A 17,456-nucleotide genomic window follows, 5' to 3' on the forward strand; every position below is an offset into this window, starting at 1 on the left:
TTTCATGCTCAACCCATTTATTAGAGACAGTTCATGATGACCATGAGTAGACTAGACAGGTTGGGACTGGCTCGTGATTGGCTGCCCCAGCTCTAAATTAGGAAGACCACGCCCTCTGACATCATGACCTGGTTGTCGTCCTGCATGCGCCCCAGCAGCTTCTCGACCTCCTGCTCGTCAAACTCATGGTCGTCCTGACCGTGTGTGGTCTTATTGACTAGGGTCAGGAGCTCCGTCACCGCTACAGACTGGGAACGTGTAGTCTGAAAGGCCTTCATCAGAGCAGCCTTAAACAGCTTCAGCCTGGGCAGGAGGGGTCTGAGAACACAAACGAACGTCATCCCACCTTGACTGTCTCTGAAGAGCGGATAAATGGTCCAGTAATTTTTACAAATTCTTCCTGCAACAGGCTTAGAGGTTGAGTTTGTTTAGTGTTTGAGCAGTTCCAATCCCTGGCAAGGTGTAGCCTACCTCTAAAATTTCCAGTTCTGACAGAGTAGCTAAGTGGTGCAGTACTCTGTGACCAGTAAGGTCCAGTAGAGTTAAGGCTACTGAAAGGGAGTAGAGGGGGAGATTTACCTGTCCTGTCTTGGCTTCTTCATGCTCGGAGAGGTAGCAGGCTTGGGTTTCATAATAGACTGGGCTAGGAGGGAGAAAGAGGGATGAGAAATGTATGATGATTCTTAGTCATCAAAATAGTAAAGTATTTACAATGGTGCAGATGGAGAAATGATTATAACCCTAAGAACTGAGCTTAATTGGTGACCAGACCAGGTGGGGGTACAGACAGACCTTGTACATGCAGGGTGTGTGTGCCTTACCGTGTTCCTCAAACTCATAAGGGTCAGACTCTGCCCCAGCATCTGTCACATCCATGTTTTCCTTACCCACACAGGTACGCTTCCTGGTCAAGGAAAGGAGACAAAGAAAGGCAGCCGTTTAAGATTATTCAGACCTAGTCTTTGATGCAACCAATCTCTCCAGTTACTGCATCCTTGAGATTAGGGCCTGTAGTCAAAAATATGTCAGTAAGAGCACTCATCTGGGATCAGGTTCCCTTGTGCCTATACAGTGCCTTGCAAAAGTATTCCTCCCTCTTGGCATTTTTCCTATTTTGTTGCCTTACAACCTGTGATTTAAATGTATTTTTATTTGGATTTCATGTAATGGACACAAAATAGTCCAAATTGGTGAAGTGAAAAAATAAAATAACTTGTTTAAATGAAAAAGAAAACAGAAAAGTGGTGCTTGCATATGTATTCACCCCTTTGCTATGAAACCCCTAAATAAGATCTGGTGCAACCAATTACCTTCAGAAGTCACACAATTAGTTAAAGTCTACCTGTGTGAAATCGAAGTGTCACATGATCTCAGTATATATATATACACACACACCTGTTCTGAAAGGCCCCTGAGTCTGCAACACCACTAAGCAAGCATCACCATGAAGACCAAGGAGCTCTCCAAACAGGTCAGGGACAAACTTGAAGTAGAGATCAGGGTTGGGTTATTATTTTTTTAAACATCCCACGGAGCACCATTAAATCCATTATTAAAAAATGGAAAGAATATGGCACCACAACAAACCTGCCAAGAGAGGGCCGCCCACCAATACTCACAGACCAAGCAAGGAGGACATTAATCAGAGGCAACAAAGAGACCAAAGATAACCCTGAAGGAGCTGCAAAGCGAAGATTGGAGTATCTGTCCATAGGACCACTTTAAGCCGTACACTCCACAGAGCTGGGCTTTAAGGAAGAGTGGCCAGAAAAAAAGCCATTGCTTAAAGAAAAAAATAAGCAAACACATTTGGTGTTCGCCAAAAGGCATGTGGGAGACTCTCCAAACATATGGAAGAAGGTACTCTGGTCAGATGAGACTAAAATTTGACTTTTTGGCCATCAAGGAAAACACTGTCTGGCACAAACCAAAAACCTCACCAAGAAAACCCATCCCCACAATGAAGCATGGTGGTGGCAGCATCATGCTGTGGGGATGTTTTTCCTCAGCAGGGGGGAAACTGGTCAGAATTGAAGGAATGATGGATGGTGCTAAATACAGGGAAATTCTTGGAAACCTGTTTCAGTCTTCCAGAGATTTGAGACTGGGACAGAGGTTCACCTTCCAGCAGGACAATGACGCTAAGCATATTGCTAAAGCAACACTCGAGTGGTTTAAGGGGAAACATTTAAATGTCCTGGAATGTCTGGGCTTTGACTAGGCCCTCAATCCAATTGAGAATCTGTGGTATGACTTAAAGATTGCTGTACACCAGCAGAACCCACCCAACTTGAAGGAGCTGGAGCAGTTTTGCCTTGAAGAATGGGCAAAAATCCCAGTGGCTAGATGTGCCAAGCTTAGAGATATACCTCAAGACACTTGCAGCTGTAATTGCTGCAAAAAGGTGGCTGTACAAAGTATTGACTTGGGGGGTGAATAATGCCTTTTTTGTCTTGTTTGTATCACAATAAAAAATATTTTGCATCTTCAAAGTGGTAGGCAAGTTGTGTAAATCAAATGATAAACCCCCCCCCAAAAAAAACATTTTAATTCCAGGTTGTAAGGCAACAAAATAGGAAAAATGCCAAGAGGGGTGAATCTTTCACAAGCCACTGTACTAGAACGGTCAACCCCATCATCTGACGCTCTAGAAGAAAATGGTCCAAGAACTGCCAGAACCCTAGATATGATTTAGTTTGTTTTTAATTGAAGCCTCAGATTCTCATAGTGAAAAGAGCGATAAAATCTATTGTATAATATTTTTCATTATGATCCAAAATGCTGAACTGATCCTATAACCAGCATTCTTAGTCAGAGCTGCTTTTTGAATATGGGCTCAGACCTGGTGCTTGTCCTCTGACTGGCCACCTCCTGGCTCTGGCTCTGTGATTGGCTCTGAGTCACACCCATGTCGTCCTCTACAACCTTCCTCCTCTTCTCCAGAATCTACATGTAGACAGGACAGTATACATAGCAACATGAATTAAAACCTATCCATAAAGTTAATCCTTTTGTCTCCAAATTAAAATGAAGGAATGTATCCAGTGTCAAACTGTTCGATCCCAACTTTACCTTTTTAAAGTAGGCAAACTGCATGAGCTCCAGGGCAGCCTCTGCGTCAACTAAGTCTGTGGTCTTGCTCATGCGGGCTTTGGCGTGGGCAGTGGACAATCGTATCATTGTCTCTAGTGCTCGGGCTGTCACCGGCATCGTCTACATGGCAGACAACCCATCAAACAAAGTACAATGTATGTTTGAAGCAGACACTGCCAAACCAATAGTGCATGTTGCCATGATTAATGATACAGGCAATCAATTAGTTTACATACAGAATTGTAAACTGGGCATAACAATCAGGAAAGGATTCCCAATGCAATGATAACAAAAGTATTCCATAATTCCTAAAACGACTTAGACTCGTAAAGTGCCGGATAAGATACACACAAGTATGTGGACACCCATCAAATGAGTGGATTCAGCTATTTCAGCCACACCAGTTGCGGACAGGTATTAAAAAAATAAAAAGCACAGCCATGCAATCTCCATAGACAAACATTGGCCTTACTGAAGAGCTCAGTGATTTTCAAAGTGGCACCATCATAAGATGCCACCTTTCCAACAAGTCAGTTCGTCAAATTTCTGCCCTTCTAGAGATGCCCCGGTCAACTGTAAGTGCAGTTATTTTGAAGTGGAAACGTCTATGAGCAACAGCAGATCAGCCGTGAAGTGGTAGGCTACACAAGCTCACAGAACGGGACCGCCAAGTGCTGAAGCACGTAAACATTGTCCGTCCTCGGTTGCAACACTCACTAGTTTCAAACTCCCTCTGGAAGCAACGTCAGCACAAGAACTGTTGGTCGGAAGCTTCATTAAATGAGTTTCCATGGCCGAGCAGCCGCACACAAGCCTAAGATCACCATGTGCAATGCCAAGCATCGGCTGGAGTGGTGTAAAGTTCGCTGCCATTGGACTGGTGCAGTGGAAACACTTTCTCTAGAGCAGTGGTCAATCTTCTGAGTCAAGATCACTGAGTCAAAATGCATGCCGAGATCTACCGCTCTGATTTTTTATTACCATGACTTAAAAAATGTAAGCCTATGCAACAATAACCTATTACAAAAACAGTACTGTAGCAATGAGGTTTGTGCACTAAGCTATAGGCCCAATACATTATCATCACATACTGGCTTTGCTTGAATTTACCTGCCAATGCATTGTTGTTTGGGAAATTTTTTTAAATTATATTTCAAAATTTGAGGTAGGCTATATGATCTCACACTGGTAATAGATCCATTGTTGTATTACTTGTGAGGCACAGCTGAGTAAGGATACATTTAAATAATTATATTTTTATTTTACTGGGCTGATGGTGCCTGCATCTGATGGTCAGTCTCAGCGGAGGGAAGAGAGCAGCAGACTGAGGGGCCGTCTCTCAACATCCCTCTGCTCTCCACCTTTCCTCCACTGACACTGACCCAAGGGACACCGTCTTCCAGCTGATGGCCAAACGAGTCGCACCGCATTACTTCTGCCTCATGCACAAATTCATGTTGTAACTCCTATGAACAGAGAAAGTGAAATATTCCTTGATATTAAAAAAGACCCAAGCCGCTAATAACAACGCAAGCTTATAGATACACTTTCCTACTCATTCATTACTGCTCCACTGTTTGTTGTAGCGCTGAGTGGAAATAGGAAGAACACGCATTTTATGGCTTATAAAAGTGTTGAATACAAAGTGTTGACAGTGCTGAGTAAGAACTTAAACATGAACTCACTCAAAAACAGCAGCTCTGCTGTATTCGTTAACAGTCTCTCTCTGGTCATGGTTTTAAACGTTTTAAAATGTCACGGTATCAATTTTGCCGTAGCTTTCTTTTATGCCTGCTTCGTTACTGCAGACTCGGTCATCTGAGCAATCTGATTGGCCACTTGATTTCCTCTCCAAGTCCACCGAAAAGTTTGCCCGAGACGAATAAAAAAAATAGGAACCGAAGGCTTTATCGTTGGGTTTTTTACAGAAATGTTTGGAGATCAACTAGAAATGCCTTGGAGATTGACAAGTCCAGTTGGTGACCACTGCTCTAGAGTAATGAATTACGCTTCCCCATCTGGCAGTCCGACAGACAAATCCGGGTTTGGCGGATGCCAGGAGAACGCTACCTGCCCAAATGCATAGTGCCAACTGTAAAGTTCGGTGGGGAAGGAATAATGGTCTGGGGTTGTTTTTCATGGTTCGGGCTAGGCCCCTTATTTCCCGTCACTGGAACTCTTAATGCTACAGCTTACAATGATATTTTAGACAATTCTGTGCTTCCAACTTTGTGGAAGGTCCTTTCCTGTTTCAGCTGACAATTCCCCCTTGCACAAAGCGAAGTTCATATAGAAATGGTTTGTCAAGATCTGTGTGAAAGAACTTGACTGGCCCGCACAGAGCCCTGACCTCAACCCCATTTAACACCTTTGGATGAATTTGAACGCTGCCTGCGAGCCAGGCCTAATCGCCCAACATCAGTGCCCGACCTCACTAATGCTTGTGGATGAATGGAAGCAAGTCCCAACAGCAATGTTACAATATCTAGTGGAAAGCCTTCCCAGAAGAGAGGAGGCTGTTATCTCAGCAAGGGGGGGCACCGACGACTCGATATAATGCCCATGATTTTGGAATGAGATGTTTAACGAGCAGGTGTCCCCCACATACTTTTGGTAATAGTGTATGTAAGTACTACAGACCCTGGCTGATTCGGAGTTCACTTGGTCATGGCTGCGGAGCTTGGAGTACTCCTCTGCTATGTGGTCTGAGGCCTCCTGGGTTAGAACAGGCTTCACCAGCTTAGCCACGTGGATGTACTTCCTGATAAACTCCATGGTAACTACTTTCTCCCTGGAGGATGATAGACACCATCATAAATGGGTTAACACACAAAGCCATGGATTCTGTCAGAAAGGGGCAGGGGTTCTATAAGAAAGGCAGGGGGGGGTTCTATAAGAACATAATGTGTAATGTACTACGAGTGATTAATACAGCAACTTTAAAATGACGTGTTTTTTTAATAATGAATATAATGGAGGTTTTGCTGGATACTTTTTATTCCGGTGTCCGTGCAGGACATTGTCCTTCTTCTCGTAGAGCTGGAGTTCCTGTTCAGCGGATTCTGTGATGTTGGGGTCTTCCGTGGCGAACACATCCACAGTGCTGCCCATGGGCATGGCTGCAGGGTACAGGGGCATCAAACAGATCAGATACTGAGCAACAACAAAAAAAATCTACACACACGGTACTAAATCAGCCATCATGTCCACTGGTTTGATGATAAAAATTATCTTTGTTCTTTTGAATGAGAAGCTGTGTGTTAGCATGTGTGTATTTAGTTAGTAGTGTACCCCACCTGTTCCCTCCTGCTCCCCTGGTGCTCTGTAGCGGTGCATGCGTAGAACATGCTCCGAGACCTTCCTGTCACTGTCTGCATCCATCTGGTCCAGAACAATGAAGAGAAGGTCGAACCGAGACAACAGAGAGTCCTGCAGACCGATGTTCTCCATGGGTGTCTTATACTGGTCATACTGTAAGGAAAGGTAAGAGAAAACGTACATAGGTTGTCACAGAGACATGAACAGTGTGTACAAAATGGATTGACCCACACAAAGAATTACTAACCTACAAATTAACTTGCATCCCAAAAAACTACTTATGTGATCAAGATTGGCAAATCTATGCAAAGCCTTGTCCAGGTTGAGCCCGATGACGGTGCATTAAGAAAGCTGGGGGGAAAGTCTCGGTATTCCAGTTATTGAGATGGAGGATTATTGGCAAGTAGCTGTGACATCCTGTTATACAGTGCCATGAAAAAGTATTTGCCCCCCTTTATGATTCTCTCTATTTTTGATAGTGAATGTTAAAATCAGATCTTCAACCAAAACCTAATATTAGAAAAAGGGAACCGGAGTAAAAAATAAATATTTAATTTAATTACGCAAAACCTAATTCCCTTGTGTGAAGTAGTAATTGCCCCCTTAAACTCAAACTGGTTTTGCCACCATTAGCTGCAATGACTGCAACCAAATGCTTCCTGTAGTTGTTGATCAGTCTCACGTCACTGTGGAGGAATTTTGGCCCACTCTTCCATGCAGAACTGCTTTAAATCAGCAACGTGTGTGGGGATGCTTTGCTGCCTCAGGACCCGGACGACTTGCCTTAATAGAAGGAACCATGAATTCTGCTCTGTATCAGAGCATTCTACAGGACAATGTCAGGCCATCCATCTGTGATCTGAAGCGCAGCAAGACAATTATTCTAAACACACAATCAAGTCTACATGAAAATGGCTAAAAAGCAACAAATTTGAAGTTTTGGAATGGCCTAGTCAAAGTTCAGACCTAATCCCAATTGAGATGTTGTGGCAGGACCTGAAATGAGCAGTTCATGCTTGAAAACCCACAAATGTTGCCAAGTTACAGCAGTTCTGCATGAAAGAGTGGGCCAAAATTCCTCCACAGCGACGTGAGGAAGCGTTTGATTGCAGTCATTGCAGCTAAAGGTGGCACAACCAGTTTGAGTGTAAGGGGCCAATGGGTGTTGCAGAACTTTGTTAATGAAATATGTAATTGTTTTTTGTTCTCTCAGGATCCTTTTATTAGAAAGGGGGCAAATACTTTTTCACAGCACTGTACAAGGTCTTAGATTATATAGACAGATTGGGTTAGCATTAGCTCGTCTCACCCTGCCGTAGACTGGGTTAGCAGCGGCTAGCACACTGCAGCGGGCGTTGAGCCTGGCCATTATGCCAGCCTTAGCGATGGTGACACGGCCCTGTTCCATCACCTCATGGATGGCTGTGCGGTCCATGTCAGACATCTTGTCAAACTCGTCGATGCACACCACTCCTCTGTCTGCCAGCACCATAGCCCCGGCCTCCAGTCGCCGCTCACCTGGAGAGGAAGTGAGAGGGATGGAGACATAGCGAGAAAGGGGTATGAACAGAAGTGTGTGCATAGCATGAGTGGGATAATAATTATGGTTATTAGGTTGAAGAGGAAGGAGTATCGGCTTCAAGAATTATATTTCTCTCTGCGGGAACGCCATTTGTATGAAGGTGGATGGAGCGGGAACAGCATGCAGACAAATAAGAGCACAATCATGAAAAATGAAATCCTAAATAGTTTTCCCATACCAGTCTCCTGGTCTGTGGTGACAGCGGCAGTCAACCCCACGCCAGTTGATCCACGTCCTGTAGTTGGTATGGCCCGCGGAGCAGTGTGCAGGACGTAGCGCAGCAGCTGGGACTTAGCCGTCGACGGATCACCTGACCAGGGAGAGACCAACCAGGTTAGACACCCCAAACAGAAAAGGCCATGCATTGAGTTCAATGTTAGGCTACATCCCGATGTGCCACATCCGATGTGCCACATCGGGAAGTGTGCACTTGCTCACTTCCTGTCATGGATTTGAAAGCATTGGATTGGTGTTAGCATCAGCTAGAGGGAGTTCCCACCATGGTTAGACCCATGATGTGAAGTGTGCAGGTGTACACTTGCAGAGAAGAATCAGGACACAACCATAGAGCGAGACCACAAAAGTCTTGCAAATAACTCCAACCCATCAATAGTAGTGGTTGACTATACGACTGACCTATCAGCAGTATGTTGATGTCTCCACGGATACGTGTCCCATTCTCCAGGTTGGTCTCGTTGCCCCCCAGCAGGAGACACAGAATGGCCTTCTTTATGTACTCATGGCCATGTATACTGGGAGCCAGCGAGCAGCTCAGATGCTCAAACACATCCTGGAAAACAATCATGACACAGAAAACTGATATTTGTATGTATGATTGAAGAGCATTGGTATCAAATGAGCCAACTGGTATACAGTGCATTCGGACCCTTTGAGTTTTTCCACATTTTGTTACGTTTCAGCCTTGTTCAAAAATGGATTAAATAAAAATCCTCAATCTAGACATACCCCATAATGACAAGCAACAGCAGGTTGGTAATTTTTGCTAATTAATTTACACAAGTGTAAATCAAAAAAAAAACTCTAAATTGAGCTCAGGTGCGTCTTGTTTCCATTAATCATCCTTGAGATGTTTCTACAACTCGGAGTACACCTGTGGTCAATTCAATTGATTGGACATGATTTGGAAAGGCACACACCAGTCTATATAAGGTCCCACAGTTGACAGTGCATGTCAGAGCAAAAACTAAGCCATGAGGTTGAAGGAATTGTCCGTAGAGCTCCGAGACAGGATTGTGTCGAGGTACAAATCTGGGAAAGGGTACCAAAAAAATGTCTGCAGCATTGAAAGTCACCAAGAACATAGTGGCCTCCATCATTATTAAATGGAAGAAGTTTGGAACAGCCAAGACTCTTCCTAGAGCTGGCTGCCTGGCCCAACTGAGCAATTGTGGGAGAAGGGCCTTGGTCAGGGAGGTGACCAAAACCCAATGGCTCTAGAGTTCCTCTTTGGAGATGGAAGAATCTTCCAGAAGGACAACCATCTCTGCAGCACTCCACCAATCAGGCTTTTATGGTAGTGGCCAGATGGAAGCTACTCCTCAGTAATAGGCATATGACAGCCCGCTTGGAATTTGCCAAAAGGCACCTAAAGGACTAAGAGCAGGAGAAACAAGATTCTCTGGTCTGATGAAACCAAGACTGAACTCTTTGGCCTGAATGCCAAGTGTCACGTCTGGAAGAAACCTGGCACCATCCCTACGGTGAAGCATGGTGGCGGCAGCGTCATGCAGTGGGGTATTTTTCAGCGGCAGGGACTGGAAGACTAGTCAGGATCGAGGGAAAAATTAACAGAGCAAAGTACAGAGAGATCCTTGATGAAAACCTGCTCCAGAGTGCCCAGGACCTCAGACTGGGACGAAGGTTCACCTCCCGACAGGACAACAACCCTAAGCACACAGCCAAGACAATGCAGGAGTGGCTTCGGGACAAGTCTATAAATGTCCTTGAGTGGCCCAGCCAGAGCCCAGACTGGAACCCGATCTAACATCTCTGGAGAGATGTGAGAATAGCTGTGCAGCGATGCTCCCCATCCAACCTGACAGAGCTTGAGAGGATCTGCAGAGAATAAATGGGAGAAACTGCCCAAATACAGGGGTATGATGCTACAAGCTTGGCACACAAGAAGACTCAAGGCTGTAATCACTGCCAAAGGTGCTTCAACAAAGTACTGAGTAAAGGGTCTGAATACTTACGTAAATGTGATATCAGTTTATTTGTAATACATTTGCAAAAATGTCTACAAACCTGTTTTTGCTTTGTCAATATGGAGTATTGTGTGTAGATTGAGGAAAAACATTTAATCAATTTTAGAAGTCTAATGTAACAAAATGTGGAAAAAGGCAAGGGATCTGAATACTTTCCGAATGCACTGTATACCAAATGTGATGTAACAGTTTGTATGCCAAGAAGTGATACGATCGTCTGATTGTATACAACACCTTTGTCGTAATTTAAAATGCTCTAACACAAGATACTGTAGTAGAGTTCCCATCAGAGTTAAATCCAAGACTCTTTAGAATCATGGACTTACTTTAGAATGGGCTTTACAGAACTTTTTGATTTTATTAATATCTTCAGCAGAAAAGGTTGGCACGATTTCTTTACTCATCCGCTTCACGTGATTGGCCAGCAGAATCGTCCTGCATTAAACAGAAGGTTGTGTTCACTAAAATAACAATAATTGAAAAGCAACAGGAATTTTTATTTACTTCCTGAATTGAAATTGACCCCAACCGTTCATCAAAACTATTTGGAAGCAGAACAAATGACCCGTTCCCACACCAACCCACCTGAAGGTGCCAGAGGTGAAGCCTCCTTGTTTGGCCGGCAGACAGCGGTAGATCCCAACCATCTGAACACGGTCGCCCGGTTTGACCATGTCGACCAGGTCATCGTTAGCGATTATGTCCACAGAGCGGGGGAGCTGTCCGGCAGGGGCCTTCTCAGGCATCTCCTGGATGGTCAGGGTCTGGTGGTCCTTATAGACACACAGCCCAAACTCTGTCTCTAAGGGGTTGTTCTCCTCATCCTATAGACCAGGGAGAGAGAGGTGGTAAAGGAGTGTGTTTGTGTGATATCTGTAGCAGGAATGTTGTAGATAGGGGAGCATGGGGAGGGATAGAGCACCATTCAAAATTGCACATAGAGTTACACACCTTGGTAGGGTATATGGAGCTGGAAGGGAAAGCGTCCAGGGAGGTCAGGTCAGTGTACTTCCTCTCCAAGGTCTTCTTAGTGGCTGGACAGTAGTGGACACTACGGGTGATCTTAGGCCTCACCAGAGAACCTACCACAATGACAGAAACGCATGCAGGCTGTTAATTATGAGTAGCCTATCCGTTGAATGGGTTTGCAGTAGTCGTGTAATTCTAATAAGGAGGAACCAAGAAAGGTTTTGTGGTAAAGAATGGTCAATTGATCAATCTGAATCAAACTGGATAATGAGCAATTCAAATGCATTATATACTTACACTTGGTAACGATTCCTTCCACGCAAACCAGGTTTCCGAGATATCGTGCCGCAAGGCTTCGAGGGGTCACGTGCTTGGTTCCAAAGCTACCCTCGAACCCTACATGGAACTCCTCAAACTGTTTGGCGTAGGTTGCGTCGATGGACGCAACCAAGTCCTTCAGAGCTCTTTGGAAAGCAACGAGTTCACTGAAGGAGTCTTTCAGCAAGCTGAAAAGAGTATTTAAAAGTATATTTTATAAACAATAAAATCTCATTTATTTTTAACAAAATAAGGAACACAGGCTTCAAACCATTGACAACCTTTCATCCACCACTTGGCCTTTGTCACTCAAGGATCAATAAAGGGAATGGAACACTGCAGCTACCTCGCTCTTCAACAAAAATTAAGTGCCCAAGAAATTCAGTTATTCAGCAGTTCCCAAACTAGGGGTCGCGACCCCATGTGGGTTCGCCTGATATGATAATGGGGTCACGAGAGAATTTCCAAAATCCTGAAAAATAAGAAATAAAATGCATAATATTGCGGTTAACCTTAATCTGAATGAAAATGATTCAAATATAAAATTCAACCAGAGAGCGTCCTTAGATCATGGGAAAAGGCCACACTTGACCGTTGCACTTGAATCATTCCCACGGTGAATGGCTAGACCCGCTACGTTATGACACTATCGCAGAGATTGATATAACCGGCCGCTAATGATAAGGTGAAAGAAAACAATGTGTGGGGAGGCAGATGCATCAACACCTGTCAGAATTTATGCTATTGCTAGCTATCAAAAATTCCCTGGCTTATGCTCTCCATATGGACATTAGCTGTGAGAGCCGAGATGCCCATGCATAGCCCCCCCCTCGCTATACATGTCCCGAGGATGCTATTCACAAGGACACATTGTTCTCTTACAATTTCTGAGCATGGAACGGCACAGGAGATAGGATGTTCAGAGTGCTGCACAGCTACATTGACGAAAAACAGATTCCATGGAATCGAATGGTAGGCTTTTGCACAGGTAGGGATCCATCTATGGCGGGATGGCAGGCAGAACGCTACACTCTAGTTAAGTTTCTCCCTCTGCCATATGGACGCATTGTATGATACACCGAGGGGAACTAGCGGCAAAAGAGCTGAGCACAGAACTCAGATAACAATCGAAGTTACCTGCTGCATTATAACTACATCAAACCACATCCGCTGCGCATGCCTGTTGGCAAAACTATGTGGTGATATGTTTTCAGAACATGACAATGTTCTTTACTGAACAAAAATATGAACACAACATGCAGCGTTGGTCCCATGTTTCATGAGCTGAAATAAGTTCCCAGAAATGTTATATATGCACAAAAGCTTATTTCCCTAAATTTTGTGCACAAATTTGTTTACATCCCTGTTAGTGATAATTTTCCTTTGCCAAGATAATACATCCACCTGACAGGTGTGGCATATCAAGAAGCTGATTAAACAGCATGATCATTACACAGGCGCTCCATGTGCTGGGGACAATAAAAGGCCACTAAAATGTGCAGTTCTGTCACACAACACAATGACACAGATGTCTCACATTGAGGGAGTGTGCAATTGGCATGCTGACTGCAGGAATGAACCACAGACCACCTGTAACCATGCCAGCCCAGGACCTCCACATCCAGCTTCTTCACCTGCGGGATAGTCTGACATTCAGCCACCCAGACAGCTGATTAAACTTAGGAGTATTTCTGTCTGTAATAAAGCCCTTTTGTGAGGAAAAACTCATTCTGACTGGCTGGGCCTACTCCCAAGTGGGTGGGCCTATACCCTCCCAGGCCCACCCATGGCTGCACCCCTGCCCATTCATGTAATATCCATAGATTAGGGCCTAATATATTTATTTAAATTGACTGATTTCATTATATGAACTAACTCAGTCAAATCATTGAAATTGTTGCATTTATATTTTTTGATAAATATATATTTCACACTTGGTGGTTATCGAGGAGTGTTTGACAGATTTTTCACATTGAGAGGGGATGTGTTGTCATTCACAATGGAGGTAAAAAAACCCAGACTTGGTTGATTGTGTAATGAAAAGAAAATGTATCCATGCCTATGTAACAGACATACAGTGCCGTGAAAAAGTATTTGCCCCCTTTCTAACCTTTGCATATTTTTGATACTGAATGTTATCAGATCTCCAACCAAAACCTAATATTAGATATAGGGAACAAAAAACAATTACATATTTCATAAACAAAGTAATGCAACACCCAATTGCCCTGTGTGGAATTAGTAATTGCCCCCTTACACTCAACTGGTTGTACCACCTTTAGCTGCAATGGCCCCAATGAAACGCTTAATGTAGTAGTTGTTGAGTCATGTCGCTGTGGAGGAAATTTGGCCCACTCTCATGCAGAACTGCTCTAACTCAGCAACATGTGGGTTTTCAAGCATGAACTGCTCGTTTCAAGTCCTGCCACAACATCTCAATTGGGATTAGGTCTGGACTTTGACTAGGCCATTCCAAAACTTAAAATGTGTTGCTTTTTAGCCATTTATGTAGACTTGATTGTGTGTTTAGGATAATTGTCTTGCTGCATGACCCAGCTGCGCTTCAGATAACAGACGGATGGCCTGACATTGTCCTGTAGAATGCTCTGATAAAGAGCAGAATTCATGGTTCCTTCTATTAAGGCAAGTCGTCCAGGTCCTGAGGCAGCAAAGCATCCCCAAACCATCACACTACCATGCTTCACTGTTGGTATGAGGTTCCTACTGTTGAATGCAGTGTTTGGTTTTTGCCAGGCATAACGGGACCCATGTCATCCAAAAAGTTGACTCAAGTTCACCAAACAGCTCCTGGAAGCACCTGGATGATCATCAAGAGTCTTGGAAGAATGTTCTGTGGACAGATGAGTCCAAAATCTAACTTTTTGGATGACATGGTCCCAAAACTGCACATTTTAGAGTGGCCTTTTATTGTCCCCAGCACAAAGTGAACCTGTGTAATGATCATGCTGTTTAATCAGCTTCTTGATATGCCATAACTATCAGGTGGATGGATTACCTTGGCAAATAAATACTCTAACAGAGAATTTTAGAGAAACAAGCTTTTTGAGCAATATGGAACATTTCTGGGATCTTTTATTTCATTTGCGTTTATTTTTGTTCAGCGTACTTTTTTACAGCATTGTATTTGATAAACTGATGCAAGCATGCAGGAGAAATACAACAGAAAACAGCATGAGTGATGGGTGTTCACCTCCAATGCTAGGAAAGACCATTTTGGGACCTACTTTCCATTCCATTTGACTGTGATCCCTGGCTCAGTTGACATACTGGTAAATTAAATTGAATAGCCGATTGAACTGTCATGTGACCGAATGCTGCAGACAACACATTCATGGGTCACTATGGAGTAGTTTTGGTTCCTGACTAAAAGGGAATAAATGGCCTGCAGTCTCCCCTTGATCATTAATGCTGCATTTAAAAAAACTGGGAACTCTGAAATATCAGATTTCTGACTTCAGTGCGGGAAAACAAGGTCCGACTGGGAAAAATCATTTTGAACTGTCATTCAACTCGGCATTCCAACTCAGGAGCTCCGACCTGAAGATAATTGACATCATGATTTTACCTCGTATTTTTGAAAGCATCATAAAATTCATGGTACCATTCACCAGCTCAAATCTGTGTGAAGCTGGATTCAGTGCTCATGTCTGCATTAAAACCAAATACCGATCCAGATTGGATGTGACCGCAGAGATTAAACAACCACGTCCCCTGACTAAGACGCGCCAACGCGACAATGCATCAAGCACACCCATCTCATTAGTAGTGGTGAATTAAGACATTATATCACTCATTTGCAACTAACCGTCATAGCCCCACATTAAAAGTATGCAATAGAGAGTTAAGACAATCAGAAATATTGTTACAATTCTTTTCACATGGTTGGGGTGGGATCATTTTCAGATATCAAAATTGGGTTGTGGGCAACTTTTTTGGAACCCCTACCCCTTGAGAATGTTTTTTATTTTGCGCTGTTCAACCAATCCAGTAAATGTGGAGTAAGAATATGTAGCCTTGTTAACAAAGGCTGTACAGTATGGTGGGATAAAACAGCTTTTCCAATAGAAATCCCTGATCTCACTTGTAGTCATTGTGACTTGGCTAGCAAAGCTCATGCGTTGAAACACGTTGTCGGGTCTAACAATCATCTCGCGCCAAACTACACGTGCAGGCCGTCAAATCAAAGGCACTCCTTTGATATAAAAGTAGTTTTTGCCTACAATTAAAATATGTCCGTTTGTCACTTTCACGAGTTTGGAGTAATAACATGTTCAACTACTTAAGAAATTGGCTTGAATCTAAGTTATGCCTTCAGATTTTGCAAAAATTAACTACTAAAGGAAGAATTTTTCCCTTCTCAAACCCTGGTCCATTACGCAAGCCTTCCAGGAATTCTCGATGTTGTACCTGTGGGTTTAGTGGTCAAAAGCAGAAGTTGTGGCACTGGCTCTTTCCATTTCCCCTGAAAACGGAACAACCGGTTGTTGCCCATGTTTTTTTTCTTCTAATCACATTGTGATTGATCTCTGAACCTATAGGGGGGCATTTTGAAGTGGTACGTGCTATTAGGTATCATTGGGAAGTCCCCCCCATTGGAGTTTACGTTTGATCTCTCCGCCTAATTGAAGTTTACATTTAATATCGTTAAGATCATGGACGTTGTAAGGATATCGGATAACACTGACAATTTTGCAAGGTATAACCATGATTCGATATGTAAAACGAGAGGTTAAAACCCTAATCAAAACATTTGGTTTTGTAAAAAGTAAGTTAAGGACTTACACTGCCCTCCAAAAGAAGTGGGAATTTCCCCTTCACTCAATGTCCAACGTGGGAAAGCTCGAGTAACAACTGGGTTTGTGTTTGTCAGGTTCTATACTCACGCTTTGGCCCGCTTCTCGTTCCTCCTTCTCAGGTCGTTGATGTTCACGATGAGGCGGCACCGGTTTTCTGACACCATACTTTTGACCCTCTCATGATAAACTCCTTGATCTTGCTACAAAAAAATAAGCAACACATCTTACATTGCCTCACATTAGCTGCACTTTTGATTGATTTATTAGATTTTTCTTTAACACGTTATACTCTCCTCTGTACTTACATCGTCATCCAGAAAGTCCAAGTATTCTCTCTGCGCCTCTCTCAGTTCCAGATCTTCCATCTCAACACCTTCCCAGGGCTGATAGAACGGCCCGTCTTCTCCTCCAGGTAAACGGTAGTCTGGCAAGAAGCCGTGGCCATATTCAGGTTGGGATCATTAAATGTGCAGGTGTGATGGACTGAGAAATCTACAGGTGTTGTTTTACACTTCTAATCAGGGTGATTGCACGCTGTAAGGAACAGGCGAATCGATAGGATTTATTCTGCCAAAATCTGTCTACGTGAGATAAGCCCTTTTTTGTAAGGCGGTATATGAGAGTAGAATTACGTGAGGCTGATTTGATTAAATATAAGTTTCGTCATGTTTAAACTGTTAAACATATACTGATATAAATGGATGCACGTGGCATTCTGGCAGTGTTGAGTATAACGACGCGTATCTGCCCTCTCATTGGCTAGAATGGTCCCACCTGATCTCGCCTGCCTTCAATCATTGAGGGGGTTCGATTAATCTGGCCTGGGGCGAATCGAATCGAACAGAAATCTGAGCCACTCTGTCATGTTGGCAACAAGACAGTATGGTGCATCATCCAGAAACATACATATCTTTCCCATAAAATTTATGTTTTAATATTCAAAATAGTATTCATTGGGAAGGCATATAAAGAGTTCTATCAAAAGCAATCACTTTTGCGTTTGAAAACACAGTATCCTACTCATGTTTTGAGCTGACTTCGCCGTCGGACAGAGTGGGGCACCGCACCTGGTTTGTTCCCTGGAGGCTGCCCGGTTCCAAATCGAATGCAATACACCTTCAGCCGGTGCGAAAC

The 17,456-nt window shown here is 43.5% G+C and overlaps 1 protein-coding gene across 1 annotated transcript; it reads right to left on the reverse strand.

Annotated features, from left to right (window-relative positions):
* Positions 1-17,014, reverse strand: mcm3l (MCM3 minichromosome maintenance deficient 3 (S. cerevisiae), like). The gene is made up of 17 exons (XM_014123255.2): positions 16,628-17,014; positions 16,410-16,522; positions 11,485-11,693; positions 11,170-11,300; positions 10,804-11,042; positions 10,545-10,653; positions 8,630-8,783; positions 8,172-8,303; positions 7,721-7,929; positions 6,390-6,564; positions 6,086-6,212; positions 5,734-5,884; positions 3,073-3,213; positions 2,843-2,946; positions 822-904; positions 580-643; positions 1-318 (listed from the first exon to the last, which is right to left on the reverse strand). The coding sequence occupies exons 1-17, from the start codon at positions 16,685-16,687 to the stop codon at positions 93-95; spliced, it is 2,427 nt and encodes an 808-aa protein (XP_013978730.1). The 5' UTR covers positions 16,688-17,014; the 3' UTR covers positions 1-92.
* Between the last annotated feature and the right edge of the window lie 442 nt (positions 17,015-17,456).

The sequence above is a fragment of the Salmo salar genome, chromosome ssa10 (genome assembly GCF_905237065.1).
Source record: "Salmo salar chromosome ssa10, Ssal_v3.1, whole genome shotgun sequence".
Taxonomy (NCBI): Eukaryota; Metazoa; Chordata; class Actinopteri; order Salmoniformes; family Salmonidae; genus Salmo; species Salmo salar.